The sequence below is a fragment of the Pteropus medius genome, unplaced genomic scaffold (assembly GCF_902729225.1).
Source record: "Pteropus medius unplaced genomic scaffold, Ma_sr-lr_union100, whole genome shotgun sequence".
Classification (NCBI taxonomy): Eukaryota; Metazoa; Chordata; class Mammalia; order Chiroptera; family Pteropodidae; genus Pteropus; species Pteropus medius.
In genome coordinates this window covers 2539230-2553916 of record NW_024342467.1, presented here as the reverse complement: position 1 = coordinate 2553916, position 14687 = coordinate 2539230, and the positions used below count along the sequence as shown (strand labels likewise).

Below are 14687 nucleotides of genomic sequence, written 5' to 3'. Positions count from 1 at the left end.
TGGAAAGAGAAAGTCAATTGTGCATAACTATACTAAGAACTCCCCTCGCTTCCATAGGAAGATGATCTTTTTCTTTGTTGCCTTGGTAGAATAGAATTTTTTTTTTCCTAGAGCCTATATTTCTATAGAAATATGAAATGGGGAAAATCAAGAGTGTAGAAATATCTTTTTCTAATGACAAAAAGGCAAAATTTTCTTCTTTTGATGATCAGGGCTGTTTTTAGAACTCTGCATGAATAACCTGTCAGATTCTTGCTATTTTCATCTTTGTCATTATCTGGTCAGAGACTTAAAAGGTACCAACTTGTGCTTTTTGTTAATGATTAAAATAACTGTGTAGTAAGGATTAGCATCAACCAGCAAAGACTGCAGAAGCTACCCCCATCCTCTCTAATGCATCAGACTTTCTCATTTCAATTATTCATTCAACTGATTGTGTTCAAAAGACTGTAGAACAAGCCATGAGTTCCGGGAAAGAAAGAATGTTCAAGTCAGGGAGCTTACATTTGGTTAGAGAAGTGAGATTGTAGGTAACATCACCCAACATGTATGAGTTAAAGACAGAAGCCAATCCATTGCAAAAGCAATAATTTGAAGCAAAAGATCTTAATAAAGACCTAAAGGATGAGCTTGACTTATACCAAAATATTAGAAAAAGTCAAAAGGAAAAAAAGAATACAAAATAAGAGCAAGTCTATAAGCTAAGCATTTGAGGTAAGAAAAACAAAAACATTAAATGTGTTCACAGAAAAGCGGGTAGATGGAAGCTCAGAAGATGTGAGCTGGAGCCTGGGGTAATTTTGTAGAGTGCTATAAATGTCAGGATTAGTGATAGGAGCAAGCACCTGATGAAAACAGTGTTTTATCTGTCAGTGTGTACAGAATAAAGTAGATAAGGTGCATAGGTCTGGATGCCAGCTTATACGATGTTGTAGCAATGCAAGGATGAAGTAATAGAGGCCCAGACTATAATCTCAGTGGTGGCAATGAGCAAAAATAAATGGATTTTCAGCATACAATAAAGGAAAATAATTTTAGGACTTGGTGGCAGATAATAGTAGCAGAAATAGAAATAAACAGGACAAAGGTGATAATATGATTCTTTAACTCCAATATTTTTAGCTTGAGAATAATATTGCTGAAAATTCCTAGATCTGAAAGTAGAGCTGATTTTAGAAAGTGTATTTTGTATATTGTGCATTAGAGGTGATGATAGGGGAACCAATTAGAAATATCCAAGTATGCACTTGAAATGTAAAACTGTAGCTATTGAGGTAGCCTAAGACCGCAGACAAAAATTTGGGTAACTTTTTTTTATAAAAGAATTTAATGAAACCATAGGAGAAGCTAAGACCTCTAAAATACACTATATACTGTAGGAAAGAAGTTATTGTATTTTGCCATTAATAGATTTTTTTCTCTAATTTGTTTGCATATGAAGACTGTTTAAGCATTTCTTTTTAACCTAAAGAACTTAAATGGTATTAACTTTAAAGTACTATTTTCTTGCTTGCGGCAGAAACGACACCATAAGAAGTAAAACAAAAGATAGCTACCGTTACCATTCTGTGAGTCTAAAGGTAGAAATTTTTATTGCATGGCTTTTTCAAACTATTTGTCTAGACCAGTAGTCAGCAAACAATTGTCTGTGCACCAAATCCAACCTACAGCCCGGATTTTGTAATTATTTTGTAAAAACATAGCCACATCCATTGCCTATGGCTGCTTTTATGATACAAGGAAAAGTTGAGTACAGTCGACCCGCTGTGTCCTCAGATTCCTTATCTGCAGATTCAACTAACTACAATGTAAAATACTCCCCCAGAAATGTTATGTCATTGCTGTTGGGTACTGTGTGGTTATGCCTGCAATGGGTGCATCTGTACTGAACATGTATACATTTTTTTCTTATCATTATTCCCTAAACAATACAGCATTACAACTATTTACATAGCATTTACATTGTATAAGGTATTTTAAGTAATCTAGAGATGATTTCAAGTATATGGGAGGATATGCATACATTATATGCAAATATTACACCATTTTGTATAAGGGACTTGGTCATTTACAGATTTTGGTATCTGCAGAGAGTCCTTCAACCAATCTCTGCAGATACCTAGGGATGACTGTAGTTGTTACAGAAACCATGTGGCTAAAAATACTTATTATCTAACCCCTTATAGAAAAAGATTGCTGCTCCCTGGCCTAAATTCTAAAGCCATGTAATCCATGCTATAGTCACAATTTTTAATAGTACTGAATAGTGATTACCTTATTAGATTAGAAAATCCCATAATTTTATCTGGTCACCTTGGGGAAAAGTTTTCAAATTCAATTCATCAATAAAGGAAGTATTTTAGTATTATAAGAGCAGTGGATTTTAACTGTCACAGAATAAAATAGATGCCTTTATGATGAAATTGCTGCATTCTTTGGGGAATTTAGGAATAAAATTTTGACTCTAAAAAGTTTAGTAGTAAGAAAAAATCACAAAGAGTTAAAGGTGAAACCAGATAACATATGTGATAAGGAAGACAAGGAACAATGTCCTCATAATTTTCCGGTCTAGAAGATGATAAATCATACCCAAAAACTGGACATCAGAAGTTAATTTACTAAGTATGCATAGAGAGGAAAGAATATATGTGTCTCATAGAATATGCACCACTCGACAGACCGCTTACAAGGTCACCTATTATGATTCAGTTTTTGTCAAATGACTTGAGCCTTTCATATAAGTAAAAAAAAAAAATGTTACACAAAGTTCTCTTTTACCAGTTTACTAACCAACCATTCTAGGTCATTCAGTCACCTGCACCTACTTTACACCACCTATTAACAAAAAAATAGCCATTATAAACAGACTTTCATTTTTACTATTAATAATTTTAATAGTATAAGAGTTCCAGTTGTGGAAATCATTTGTGGTGAGGCATTTCAAAGGATTTGGAAAGCAATTATACTCCCAAAGTCTCTTTGTCAAGTAACTAACTATAACTGCTTACCATCTCAGTATTGACAGCCACTGTAAAGCGAATTAGTGAGACTCAGCCATACCCAGAAATGAATTCAAATAACATAGGTGTAAGAATATAGCAAGATTCCACTTCAAGTAAATGCAGTATTTCCCAAGTCTACATTCTATATATTTCAAAACTATGTGAAAATGCTTTCTGAACTCTTATTTTAGATGGCAAAGTACTTTAAAATTTTGTATCAATCATTACCAGAATCTCTGACATTTTTTGCTCAATTTTCTATAAATTGGATTAGCTAATCTGCTACAAACAGGATATTTTCCTTAAGTTCATGGCATATTTCTATACAAACATTAGAAATCTTTTGTTAAATAAATGCTTAAAACTCTGTGTTAATAGTTATATTAGTTTGCTTGTGCTGCTATAACAAAATAACTATAGACTGGGAGGCTTAAACAATAGAAATTTGCTTCTCACAGTTCTGGAGGCTGGACACACCAAGATCCAGGTGCAGGCCAGTTTGACTCCTGGTGAGATATCTCTTCCTGGCTTGCTGTAACCTCACAAGGTAAAGAGAAAGAACAAGCTCTCTGGTCTCTCCTTATAAGGGCACTAATCCCGTCATTAAGACACCACCTTCATGAACTCATCTAAGCCTAAATTACCTCTCAAAGGCTTCATCTCCAAATATATCGTGTTGGAGGGTAGGGCCTCAACATATGAATGGTAGTGGTCGAGATCGGGGAGGCACAATTCAGACCATAGCAATAATGATGGATCCGTGTCTTTAAGTGAAATTCCTATCCCAGTATACAGAGCTATAAATTTCTTAATAATTTATCAGAAAGCTGTGAAAACAGGATAATACCAGTCCCTATAAGCCAATTTAAACTTCCTGGATATCATTCAGTAGAATTCATTCATTCATAAAACAAATATTTATTGAAAACATGCCATATGTTTCATGTGGACTGCATGGTACTGGGCCCAGCCTGTTGAGAGAATAAAAGCATATAACAAATAGTTTCAGTTTATTTCTTATGGTAGAAAATATACTATAGGTATACATGATTTAGGTTTCAAGCATATTAATAACACATTAGTAGTGTATATACACAATAAGACAAAGAGTGCTGACCACTGATAGGGCATAGTGACAGAGAAAATGGCATTTAAATACAAGATGACTCAGGCAGAAAAGGCAGGAACTAAAATCTGTTTGAGGAACAGTGCAATGACCAGTTTGCCTAGAGTGCCTATGAGCAAGTTAGAGACAAGGGGCCAGATTCTGGATTATTTGAATACCTCCAGGAGTATTTGAATACCAGAAGAAGAAGGAGGAGGAAGAGGAGGACAAAAAGGGGGAGGGGAATTTTTTCAATAGGAAATTAGGAGTAATGAAGTATCTCAGCAAGGCTTTGAATATTGACAATGGTATATTCCAGAAATTTTATCTAATAGTATAAGAATTAAAGAGAAAGAAGAGCAAGAGATATTTTAAAGAAAAATGAATTGACAGGATTTGGTAACTTTAAAATTTGAATCAATTTTGAATTTCGTAGGAAAATTTTAGAGGGCCTTTGAAATAAGCATCTTTCCCTTATTGTCAATAAAAGAAATGCAAATAACGTGAAACTATGTCTACATTGTATTTAATTCTTAAGTGAATAGGCAGCTTATATTTGTTTCATACTATTTGAGTCACTTGTGTATAAACTTTTAATTAAAAGATAGGATAGTAACTTCTACTATCCTTTCTCTTTGCTTACATTCTTCAGTTCAAGTGGCATTTGAAAGTCTATATTATGGATTGATCAGTGACTAATATCATTGAAAGCTAGACATATAGCTGCAGCTAGTTACCATTACATTTTCATTAGAAATTAAATCCATGGCTCATAAAAAATGACAATTTTAGATAATTTTTTTATTATTTTCTTTATGACTGCCCTAAAGGGCAATGTCAATCACTACTAGTTAAAATGCATATATCCATATATATGTGTATATATATACATATATACATATATATATATATGTATATATATACACACACACACATATATATGTATATGGATAGATATATTATTCCAGTGTTTTTTACTTTGTGACATATTTGTAGCAAGAGTATGATACAAAAGTATCATAGATTAGATGCTGAGACTTCATAAAAATAATTTAAAATTTGCTCTTGCTCAATTTCCATGTTGATTTTCATGCTATCTCCTGCCAGGTGTGCTTTCTGTAAATTAGATGGAACTAGAGTTAATAATCCCAAAATTCCACCCTGCCTACCCTAATCCCCCTAGCCCCCCTGCATCTTTGCCTGCCAACGAACATCCAGTATAATGTTGACCTGTCACTAAGATCTGACATCAGTCTCTTTATGTGAAAGCCAGCATGATTCAGATGTATTCATAAATCTAGACCACAAAAAAAGAAAAAAAAAAAAAACTTCAACAATATGTTTTACATGGCAGGGACCCTCCTGGCCCTGAAGTCCTCACCCTGTATCACTTATTGGTTAATAAGTTTATAAAAAGAAAGTCTAGAAAGAAAAGAGAAAATTCTAATTCTCTCTCTACCAAAATTAAATCTAAACAAATTCGTAGAATGTGAGATATAAGTATTTAGCTATAATTTATGCTGTTATTTTTTGTGAGTAAATTGCTTATATGAAGTGGCTTAAACTATATTGCTGTCCTTGGTATTACTCTTTTGCTTAAACTCTGGCTCACTTTGTTCTTTTTAAAAGATTACATTTTAGAAGCATTATTGGGGTTATGCCCAGAATATCTGGGCCAATTTTTCTTAGTAACTCACAGTAATCTGTTAATTCTTAGAGATTGTTATATAATAGGAAGAAAAATAATGGAAGTAGAAAACAAACTAGGTAGAAAAAAAGCAAAGGAGCTTGCTTTAACGAAATTTTGCCCAGACGTGATTTTTATAATCTTCTTTTGGCTAATATATTTATAAGTTACCAACCAATATATTTTTTACGCTTCATTTATATAAGCTATTATTTTAAATGCCTAAAATTTTTCCAATTTTAAATTGTTTCTACTAATTTCTTATGAATATTTGCATCCTAGTTGATTTGGGGATTTGGGTTTTGTTTTTATCTCTATCAGAGAGCCCTGTCATAAAATGATTATAAGCATTTTTCTTTTTTAAGTAGCTCATAAAATCAGTTTAACACTGTGATGTGTCTGAGACGGTTCCTCTGATGCTCCATTTGTTATTATGCAGTTAGTTAACTCTCCCCAGATTGCAGTCAGAGACCCAGCTGACCTTAGTCTGAACAACTCCACGGGAGCTGATTTTATTTCCTAGTAAGTCCTCCTACAAGGACTTTCTTGTGTATTATGAACATCAGTGAGACCAGGGATCATGGGTAACTATGTAGGATCAATAAAAAAGAAAAGTACGTTTTTTTCCCTTTCTGCCAGAGTTACATTCAAAACTTTAATTAGGAAGTGTAATTTGGCAAACTTGTCAGTGAAAATCTCTTTTATGCAGAGAAAGATGAGGATCATTATATCCACCTAGTAAACAAGGCAGCCCTCTTGCATTATTTATAGGTTTGGTCTTCTAAGCACAGTTAGGTCTCTTGGTAACTAACTCCCGCTCACATTAAGCATTTACTTCTTCATCTCTATATGATTCATTCTCACTATTGCCATTTTTTCACGAGTATAGAAAAAAAATCACTCTTCAATGAGCTGAACATATTCTATCTCTAGTGCTACCCAGATACTTGCTGTGGGATAAACCATGTTAATATTGTTCGATTTAATAAATCGAGTCTCAGAGCTCCTTGAACTCTTTGTTACATATAATCCAACAGCTTTCACTGTACTTGGACATTGATCTTATTCCATTTCCTGTAATGAACTTCTGTGTGCACATTTTAGATCTAGTAATTCATTTCACTTTGATTATTCAAATGAATTGACAACATGTTCTTACATGCTGAAAGGTATTCCCGTAGACCAGTAGAACTTCTTTCTTTGCATCCTGAATAATAAAGGAGCTTTATTCTTTTTTAACAAAATGAAGATGAGCAATTACATTCTGAATTCTATTAGATTTACTTCACAGCTACATTGGTTTACTTCACAGCCTTCCATTTACATGCTCATATGTGCATAACACAGATTTCATGTCCTTTTAGCTCAAATCAATGTTATCTGCTCTCTCTCATTCCAGGAAACTTTATTATTCTCCTGTTTAAAACACAGCTCAAAATTCGGCTTACATGAAAGCATTCTGGAATTGAGTCTACTTATTAATTCTACTTATTCTACTTATTAATCTTTTCTACTTATTCTACTTGTTTATTCTATTAATTAATCTTTTAAAAATTTAAATTTATGGGAAATTGCAAAGAAACACAAAAATAAAGAGAATAATATAATGAGTACTAGTAGTGTTGTCATCATTCCCTCAGCCTCAGTAGTTAATATTACTGGATATCTGCCACTTGTCACACACTTAAAAAGATTTTGCTAGGATATTTTAAAGCAACTTCCAGAGAAGATATATACCATCCATAAATACTGAATTATTTTTTAAACATAACAATAGTATTATTGTAATAACAAAATTAATAATAAGTTTAATATCATCAAATATTCAAACCATGTTTAATTTTCCCCCTTTGTCTCAAGAATGTCTGTTTACAATTTGTTCAAATCAGGGTTCATGAAATTCTCCACATTACACTTGGTTAGAATAGTTCTTAAGTCATTTTGAATTGAACAATTCTAGCTCCCTTTTTCAGAGCATTTATTTGTTGAAGAAATTGGCTTTCTGATTTATCTTTCAAATATTTCCTCAGTAATGATGGGCTGAGCTTCTCTGACTCGATTCACATCTAACCCACAAGTCAGTCACATGAATATTCCCCAGGCTTCTAGCCTGCTGGAAGCAGGCCTGTCCATGAGACTTAAATAAAAATTGCTGTGCTTCATATAAATAAAATAAAATTGTAAATAAAATTGGATATAATCAACAGAAAGTTAAATATGGAATTTTACAACAATTATTTTGACATTTACTGACCTCACTAAGAAGCTCTCCTGGCGAATTATTCGTATGGCAGAATGGTTTTGGCCCATCTTTCTAGCAAGACCTCAGCCCAAAGGAGAACTTACATAATTGTTACACACAAGACATACGTTCTCCACCTGTAAATACAGATAAAATTGTCTGAGTATATGTAGCTTTCTGGTGTGCTAGGAAACCATGCTTAGTAGCATAAATCTTTTCTGCAGTTAAAAGCCTGTTTTCAGTGTCTTAAAAATTATTTTTTAAGATTTATAAAGTTAAGAGACCAGATGGTTTCCTTTCCAAACATTTATATTTACCTCACCCCAATAGCAGGAAGCTCATTTCAGATTGCATTCCTGTGTTTGAATTGTTGTATTTCCTCTAAGTCAGAATGGAAACAAGTTGAGATGTATGATAAATTTTCAATATATTGTACAAATGATTGTGTTGCTACTTGTTTACATAACATCACATGAGTAATTCATTCAAAGTACACTGTCTAATATCTCAGATAAGGAGAGTGTAGTACTGAGTGGGTTTCTGGGAACAGATTTGGGAATTTTACACATTTTTTTTTCCTTTTAGTATTTTTAGTAAAAATACTAAAGATTTTATGTACTTCAGGTATATAAGAAAAGGGGCTTTAGGTTTATGTAAATAGTATAGATCTGCACAAAATTAACTAATTTGTTTCTGTACTTGTGTTGGTAGTGGTTTTATTTTGTTTTCATTTTTTGGTGTTGCTTAATGGGATGATAGTTGGAGCAGTTCTGAGATGCAGTTTGTGAGAGAGCACCTTGAAGAAAGAACCTTAATGAAGAACCTAAGGCAATTCTATTTTGTTTCTCAAAAGATTTATATTCAAGACTCTGATTCAGAGAGCCGAATCAGATGAGCAGATGAAAGTAGCTTTATCTCAAAGAACCCAAATTTAGTTTTATAATTTTCTTTTATTTCTAACAGTGCAACTTTCTTCAAAGCTTAGCATTCTGTATGGTCAAATCTCTTATTTTTCAAATTTATCATTCTTGAGGTTCCTACATATCCTTATTAATAAAAAGTCTAATATCTTCTTTATCAATCCTTCCTCTTGAGCCTCCTTGGGGCAACTTTGCCCACAAAACCAGCAGAGCTTAGTAAGTTTCAAGTGTTTAAGGAATCAGTCCAACTTCCATGGCAGGTATAAGGAAAACTGAAAATCACGTCAGCTCATTAATGTACCACACGATGGGGATTCTCCCTATACCAATTCTCAGATAACATTCTTCCAAACTGTATGGATGCTCTTTTTTTGGTCCACTCCTTGTACAAGTCCCCTTGAGCTCCAAGTTCAGAGCTCCCTTAGCTCATTCCCACATGCTCAGCCATTGTTTCCCAAAGGGCGGCACAGTGCCAGGGAGACTGAGTACTAAAGGACTTTCAGCCTTAGCCACAAGACTCAGCCAGACCCCTCCATGAGCCTTGAATACTCAAGCCTTGTAGGTCTTAAACTTGAATGTATATGAGAAACATCTGAACAGCTTGGAAAAAAATGCATATTCCATGACCCTACACACAAAGTTCTTGTTTGGGAGCTCTGGAATGAATCCAAGAATCTTCCACTTTTACAGCATTCCAGGTATTTCTGATGCAAGTCCACTTGCATCTATTCTCCAGAATATATTACCTACTAGAGCAGTGGTCTCAATCCACTGCTGCCTGTTTGAATCATCAGAGAAATTTAAAAAGATGCTAATGCCTAAGACTTTGCTCTCAATCAATGAAATCAGAATGTTTGAGTTCATCAAGGGCATGGACATTTTCCAAAAACTAATCCAAGTGATTGTAATCTGCAGCCCGATTCGAGAACCACTACCTTAGACTAGTATGATAAATGCAGATCACCAGGCAACTGCTCCCTCAACTGGCAAGAGTCTCTTTGGAGCACTTAATGTTTTTTTCCTGCCACAGATCCTTCATAAAGGCCACTACTGTCCACTCTACCAGGTTTTCATTATCTTTACAATTCAGGGATCCCTATGTTTTTCAAACAAACTGGCCCCACCAGTGTTGTGCATACTAAATGAAGAGCTATTTATAGCTAGGAAGTAGGTGAGCACTCACCTACATTTGCACAATTATGTACCTTCCTGTAGCAGTTGTAACAAATCATGTTCACCTAAATAGAGAAAGTCTTCCCTTGCTAGAATTGTCATGTTCTTATACACACCTCATCACACAGCCCTACACTACTACGTGTTAAGTTTCAACATACAGATTCAGAAAATATTGTCTAACCTGAGGCCTTCTGTGCCCTAACTGTAATTTAGGATCAAAATATCAGGCTTCTCCACCTTAGTTTCATGATAGAGTCCTGAGCAGGGAGGGCAGAGATCAGCAGCAGTTTCAGCCTAGACCATAAACCTGAAAAGGCCATGTAAATCAGTCTGACTAAGCCATTTAAGCTAGTTCAATAAAGACTTAGCTTTTAGGACCAAGATATAAATATTTCATCTGCTTCTTCAATAAATGAAAGAATTATTTTTAAAACCAACAGGGTGGGGAATGGCAAAGGGAGAAAGGGGACTTTAAACATCACTTGCTCTTTTCCTTTAAGACCCATTTGCCTTAAAGAAAGTTTATGTCTGAGTTCAATAAGTAATAAAACTATGACATGGTTTAAAGAATTCAGTAGAACAATATCTTGGGGAAATAATATATATGAAAATTATTTGACCATTTTTTAATAGTCTATATGTAATTGTGATGATATCAATTACGATATGATAGATTAAGGTTGCTAAACATTTTTATTTTGATTTTTAAATTCATGGTTGATTTTTGTGCATGTGAAGAACTTGCAGATAGAGGGGATGGGGAACTTTGGCACTGCCCCTTCTCATTAATCACTCAAAAGCCATCTCAATAAACTTACAACTAAAAAAAAACTATCTAAATACAGCTTTAAGACAAGTTCCAAAAGCATCCCCTTTTCATCCAAACTTTCCAGTCAATTTACTGCCAATAAGACCCTTCTATATAGGAATCCTAGAGTGGCCACTGATATAAAAACAATTACTAAAAGTATGTGGTATCTCTTAGCACCTCTATGAATAGCCTGTGTTCAACATAAACCATTATTACAACCCATGTATTATTTATTTGTCTCTTAAATAATTCATTTCTAAATGTACCCCACATGTGACTTGACATTCTTAATAGCATCTAATAAAAGCTGCTAAATGCCAAGTGTGCATGTGTACGTGTGCATGCGTGTGCTTTTATGTCATAAAAGCCATGGAGGGTTATCTGTTATTTTTTTAAAAACCCTACAGGATCAATTTAATGACTACTATGATTATTAGAAACACTCCTACACGATTTCTGCTGCAAATAAAAATTTAAAAGAAGATTCCTTGGACTGTGTAAGAAAATGTTAGCTTAATTCCTAAATCATAGAGCAATTACAGACATTCAGATGTGTTATAAATAGTTTTATGCTTCTTCTCCTTTAGCCATTACTTGTCGAAGGCAAGATGGAGGACAGGCTGGCATCCATGATTGCCTCCAGTATGCAGGCCCTGTGCCAGCCCTTACCCAAGCCTGCCAGATCCCCTGCCAAGATGACTGTCAGTTTACCAGCTGGTCCAAGTTTTCTTCATGCAACGGAGACTGTGGTGCAGTTAGGACCAGAAAGCGCACTATTGTTGGTAAGAATAATTGGGGTGCCAAAGACAACACTTGTCAAGATAGAGAAACACAAAAGTCAGACCACGAGAGTTCTGACAATGTATTTGGAAAACGCACAGATATTCTTTATTGTTGCTGTACTTACACCTAATATGTCAGTGAATTTGGATGTGTATTTCAATGTAAATTGTACTTTTAGTACAAAGAAGAAGTAGCCTTGAAAATCGAACTCTGTCTTCCTGTACAATCCATGGAAGATTATTTTTTGTTTTAAATATGTACTTTTGATGAATTGCCTACAGACTGCCAAGTGCTTGGAGAAAAGTTTTTTTGGAAATAAAAAGAAAGATTGCTACTTTATTTTCTTAACCCATTCTCACTGTCACAGCCTCAGATTATTTTTTATATTCTAGTGGAGGAATGTGGCATTAATTTTGTATCTGCAAACTACATTCAAAAGTCAGTCACAGCGACAAAAAGCAGTAATATAATGACCAAGAACAGGAGCCATCACACTAAACTATACCCTGGTGTGCTCAAAAATATCATCAGTGGCAAAAGAAACCTAAAAATTATCAGGATTTAAATGTTATAAATGAACCACTTGTCATAATGAAGACTGTTGAAAACTACAAAAGGCAACTTATGAAAATTACAGATAAATATATGTAAAACATATGCAACTAATGTGTAATATAGTTAAATAGTATATAATACACGACACAATAAATATTATATAAATATATGTTATCTAATTAAAATAATGATATATTATTTTTCAAGTACATATTACAGTTATACTTGAGGTTTTTTATTTTAAAAGGAGATTTATTTAGATTTATATATAAACCATTTCTAATATTTTTATTCTAATATTAAATATCTTCATTTTGAATATTATTATTTTCTACATTAATCACCAAATATGTAAAAATGATCATTCTTCAGAAATACTGAAAGATGATGCAAAATCATAGTCAGAAAAGCAAATACAAAAATCTCATTTTCTGAATTGTAATCTTATACAGCTATACCATCTTTTTTTGGAATTAATAAAAAAGCTGTGCATTTCAATGTAGTGACTCTCTCTATTTTATGTTTTTACACATTATGAAGGAGAGATTTATACAGCTACCTCAAACTTCCCAGTCAGTGAAAGCACATTATGTAAGAGGATTATAATCATTTTAAAGAGTATAAAATTTAGTACAACAGTTAGTGCCTTATGCAAAATGGACTGTTTTTAAATTAAAAAAAAAAAAACAAGAAAAACTTCACTATGCAAAGCACCCAGTACTAACAAGAGCCTATATGGAAAGTATTGTGGAGTGAGAAAATAGCATTTATTTATAGATTACTATTGAATATAGATTACTATTAAATATAGATTACTAATAAATAATAGCATTTATTTATAGATTACTATTAATGGTTAAAATGGAGAAAGGAAGTTTAGGAAAGGAGAAAACAAGGAAACTTGAAATTAGTAATGCTATTTTTCAACTTCAATTTCTCCACAGGAAAAAGTAAAAAGAAGGAAAAATGTAAAAATTCTCATTTATATCCCCTGATTGAGACTCAGTATTGTCCTTGTGACAAGTATAATGCACAGCCTGTGGGGAACTGGTCAGACTGCATTTTACCAGAGGGGAAAGCGGAAGTGTTGCTGGGGATGAAAGTACAAGGAGACATCAAGGAGTGTGGTCAAGGATACCGTTACCAAGCAATGGCATGCTACGATCAAAATGGCAGGCTCGTGGAAACTTCCAGGTGTAACAGCCATGGTAATCTATTTTTTTTCAGTGTTATACGTTTACTATCTTTGGGGGTGTAGGTAAAATGCACATGTCTGATAATAGAGGGAAATGTTCTAAATTGAACCTCATGGGCACCATCCTGTATGTATATCATTTTTATGTAACAGGACATTCAGTGGCACATGTCTCAGTGTCCAGAAGTTAGCATCTAAGTCCCCAAGTAGGTGGCAGAGAAGCTTTACAGGTAAGCAAAACTGGTGCCAGGAACCTTCTTTGGGATTGATCAACAGTCTGTTGCATAAGCCCAACCAACTCAAACAGATCTGTGTACACACAGGGATGGAGGAGAAGAGGGGATTTGAATTTAATTTGATAATTCAAGTTTTAAACTAGACAGGCTATTAACATCTAAACTGGCAAGATTTGCAATGTGCCCAAAATGTCATTAAGTGGCAGGGAAGAAAGATTCAACGCCATAATTGGTGAAACGACAAACTCCTGTTTATTTCTCATTGAGTTGAGTGAGAATGGCCAAAAAAAAAAGAAAGAAAAAGTATTCTTAGAAAACTGTGCCCACTTTTGTTTTTTAAACCAAAAAGAAATAAAAAAAAAAGAATCTAAAATACAGTGATAAGAATTGAGTTGCCAAAAGTTTATGAAGAGTGATTATCTTTGACCAGTGTATATAGTCAGCTTTTTTATTCTAAGTCTTAATATAGTCAGCCTTAAACGATATTTCTCCATTATTCTTTTATTTTAATGCATCTGTCTTTTTATAATGGAATGAGGTCAGTTTATAGTAGATTAACCTAAATCACAAATGTTGCATATTTGCAAACACTGGATGATAATACTCGTTCGTACCTTCTTCATAGAGATGGTCTAAGAAAGATGAGTTAAATTGCTAGGTAGATGTCAGGTACCCTCCAATCTTGCTGAAATAACTTCTATTGGAACAGTGTTCCTCTAGTTTAATTATATGGTTCAGAAGACAACATGAATAGGACCTTTTTCACTTTTATAAACCATAAAGATATCATTGTGACACATTTATTAGAATCTCTTAAGCCTGTCTCAACAAAGAAATTTCCAAAAACTTTATCCTATTTTTTAGCTTATATCAGAATTCCTATTCAATCACATTCTAATAATGTAAGCCCCAAAGTCTCCATGAAATTGAAGCTGTAGATATATTTTTCAGTTTAAAATATATACATTGCTTCAT

The 14687-nt window shown here is 33.7% G+C and overlaps 1 protein-coding gene across 6 annotated transcripts in view; it reads left to right on the top strand.

Moving 5' to 3' along the window:
- Positions 1-14687, top strand: part of THSD7A (thrombospondin type 1 domain containing 7A) — a 360172-nt gene that overhangs the window by 293930 nt on the left and 51555 nt on the right. For all 6 annotated transcript variants that reach the window (XM_039862397.1, XM_039862396.1, XM_039862399.1 and 3 more), the window contains 2 exons: positions 11531-11725; positions 13226-13489. In XM_039862397.1, coding sequence (XP_039718331.1) covers positions 11531-11725; positions 13226-13489 — 459 coding nt within the window. The remainder of the gene's footprint in view (positions 1-11530; positions 11726-13225; positions 13490-14687) is intronic.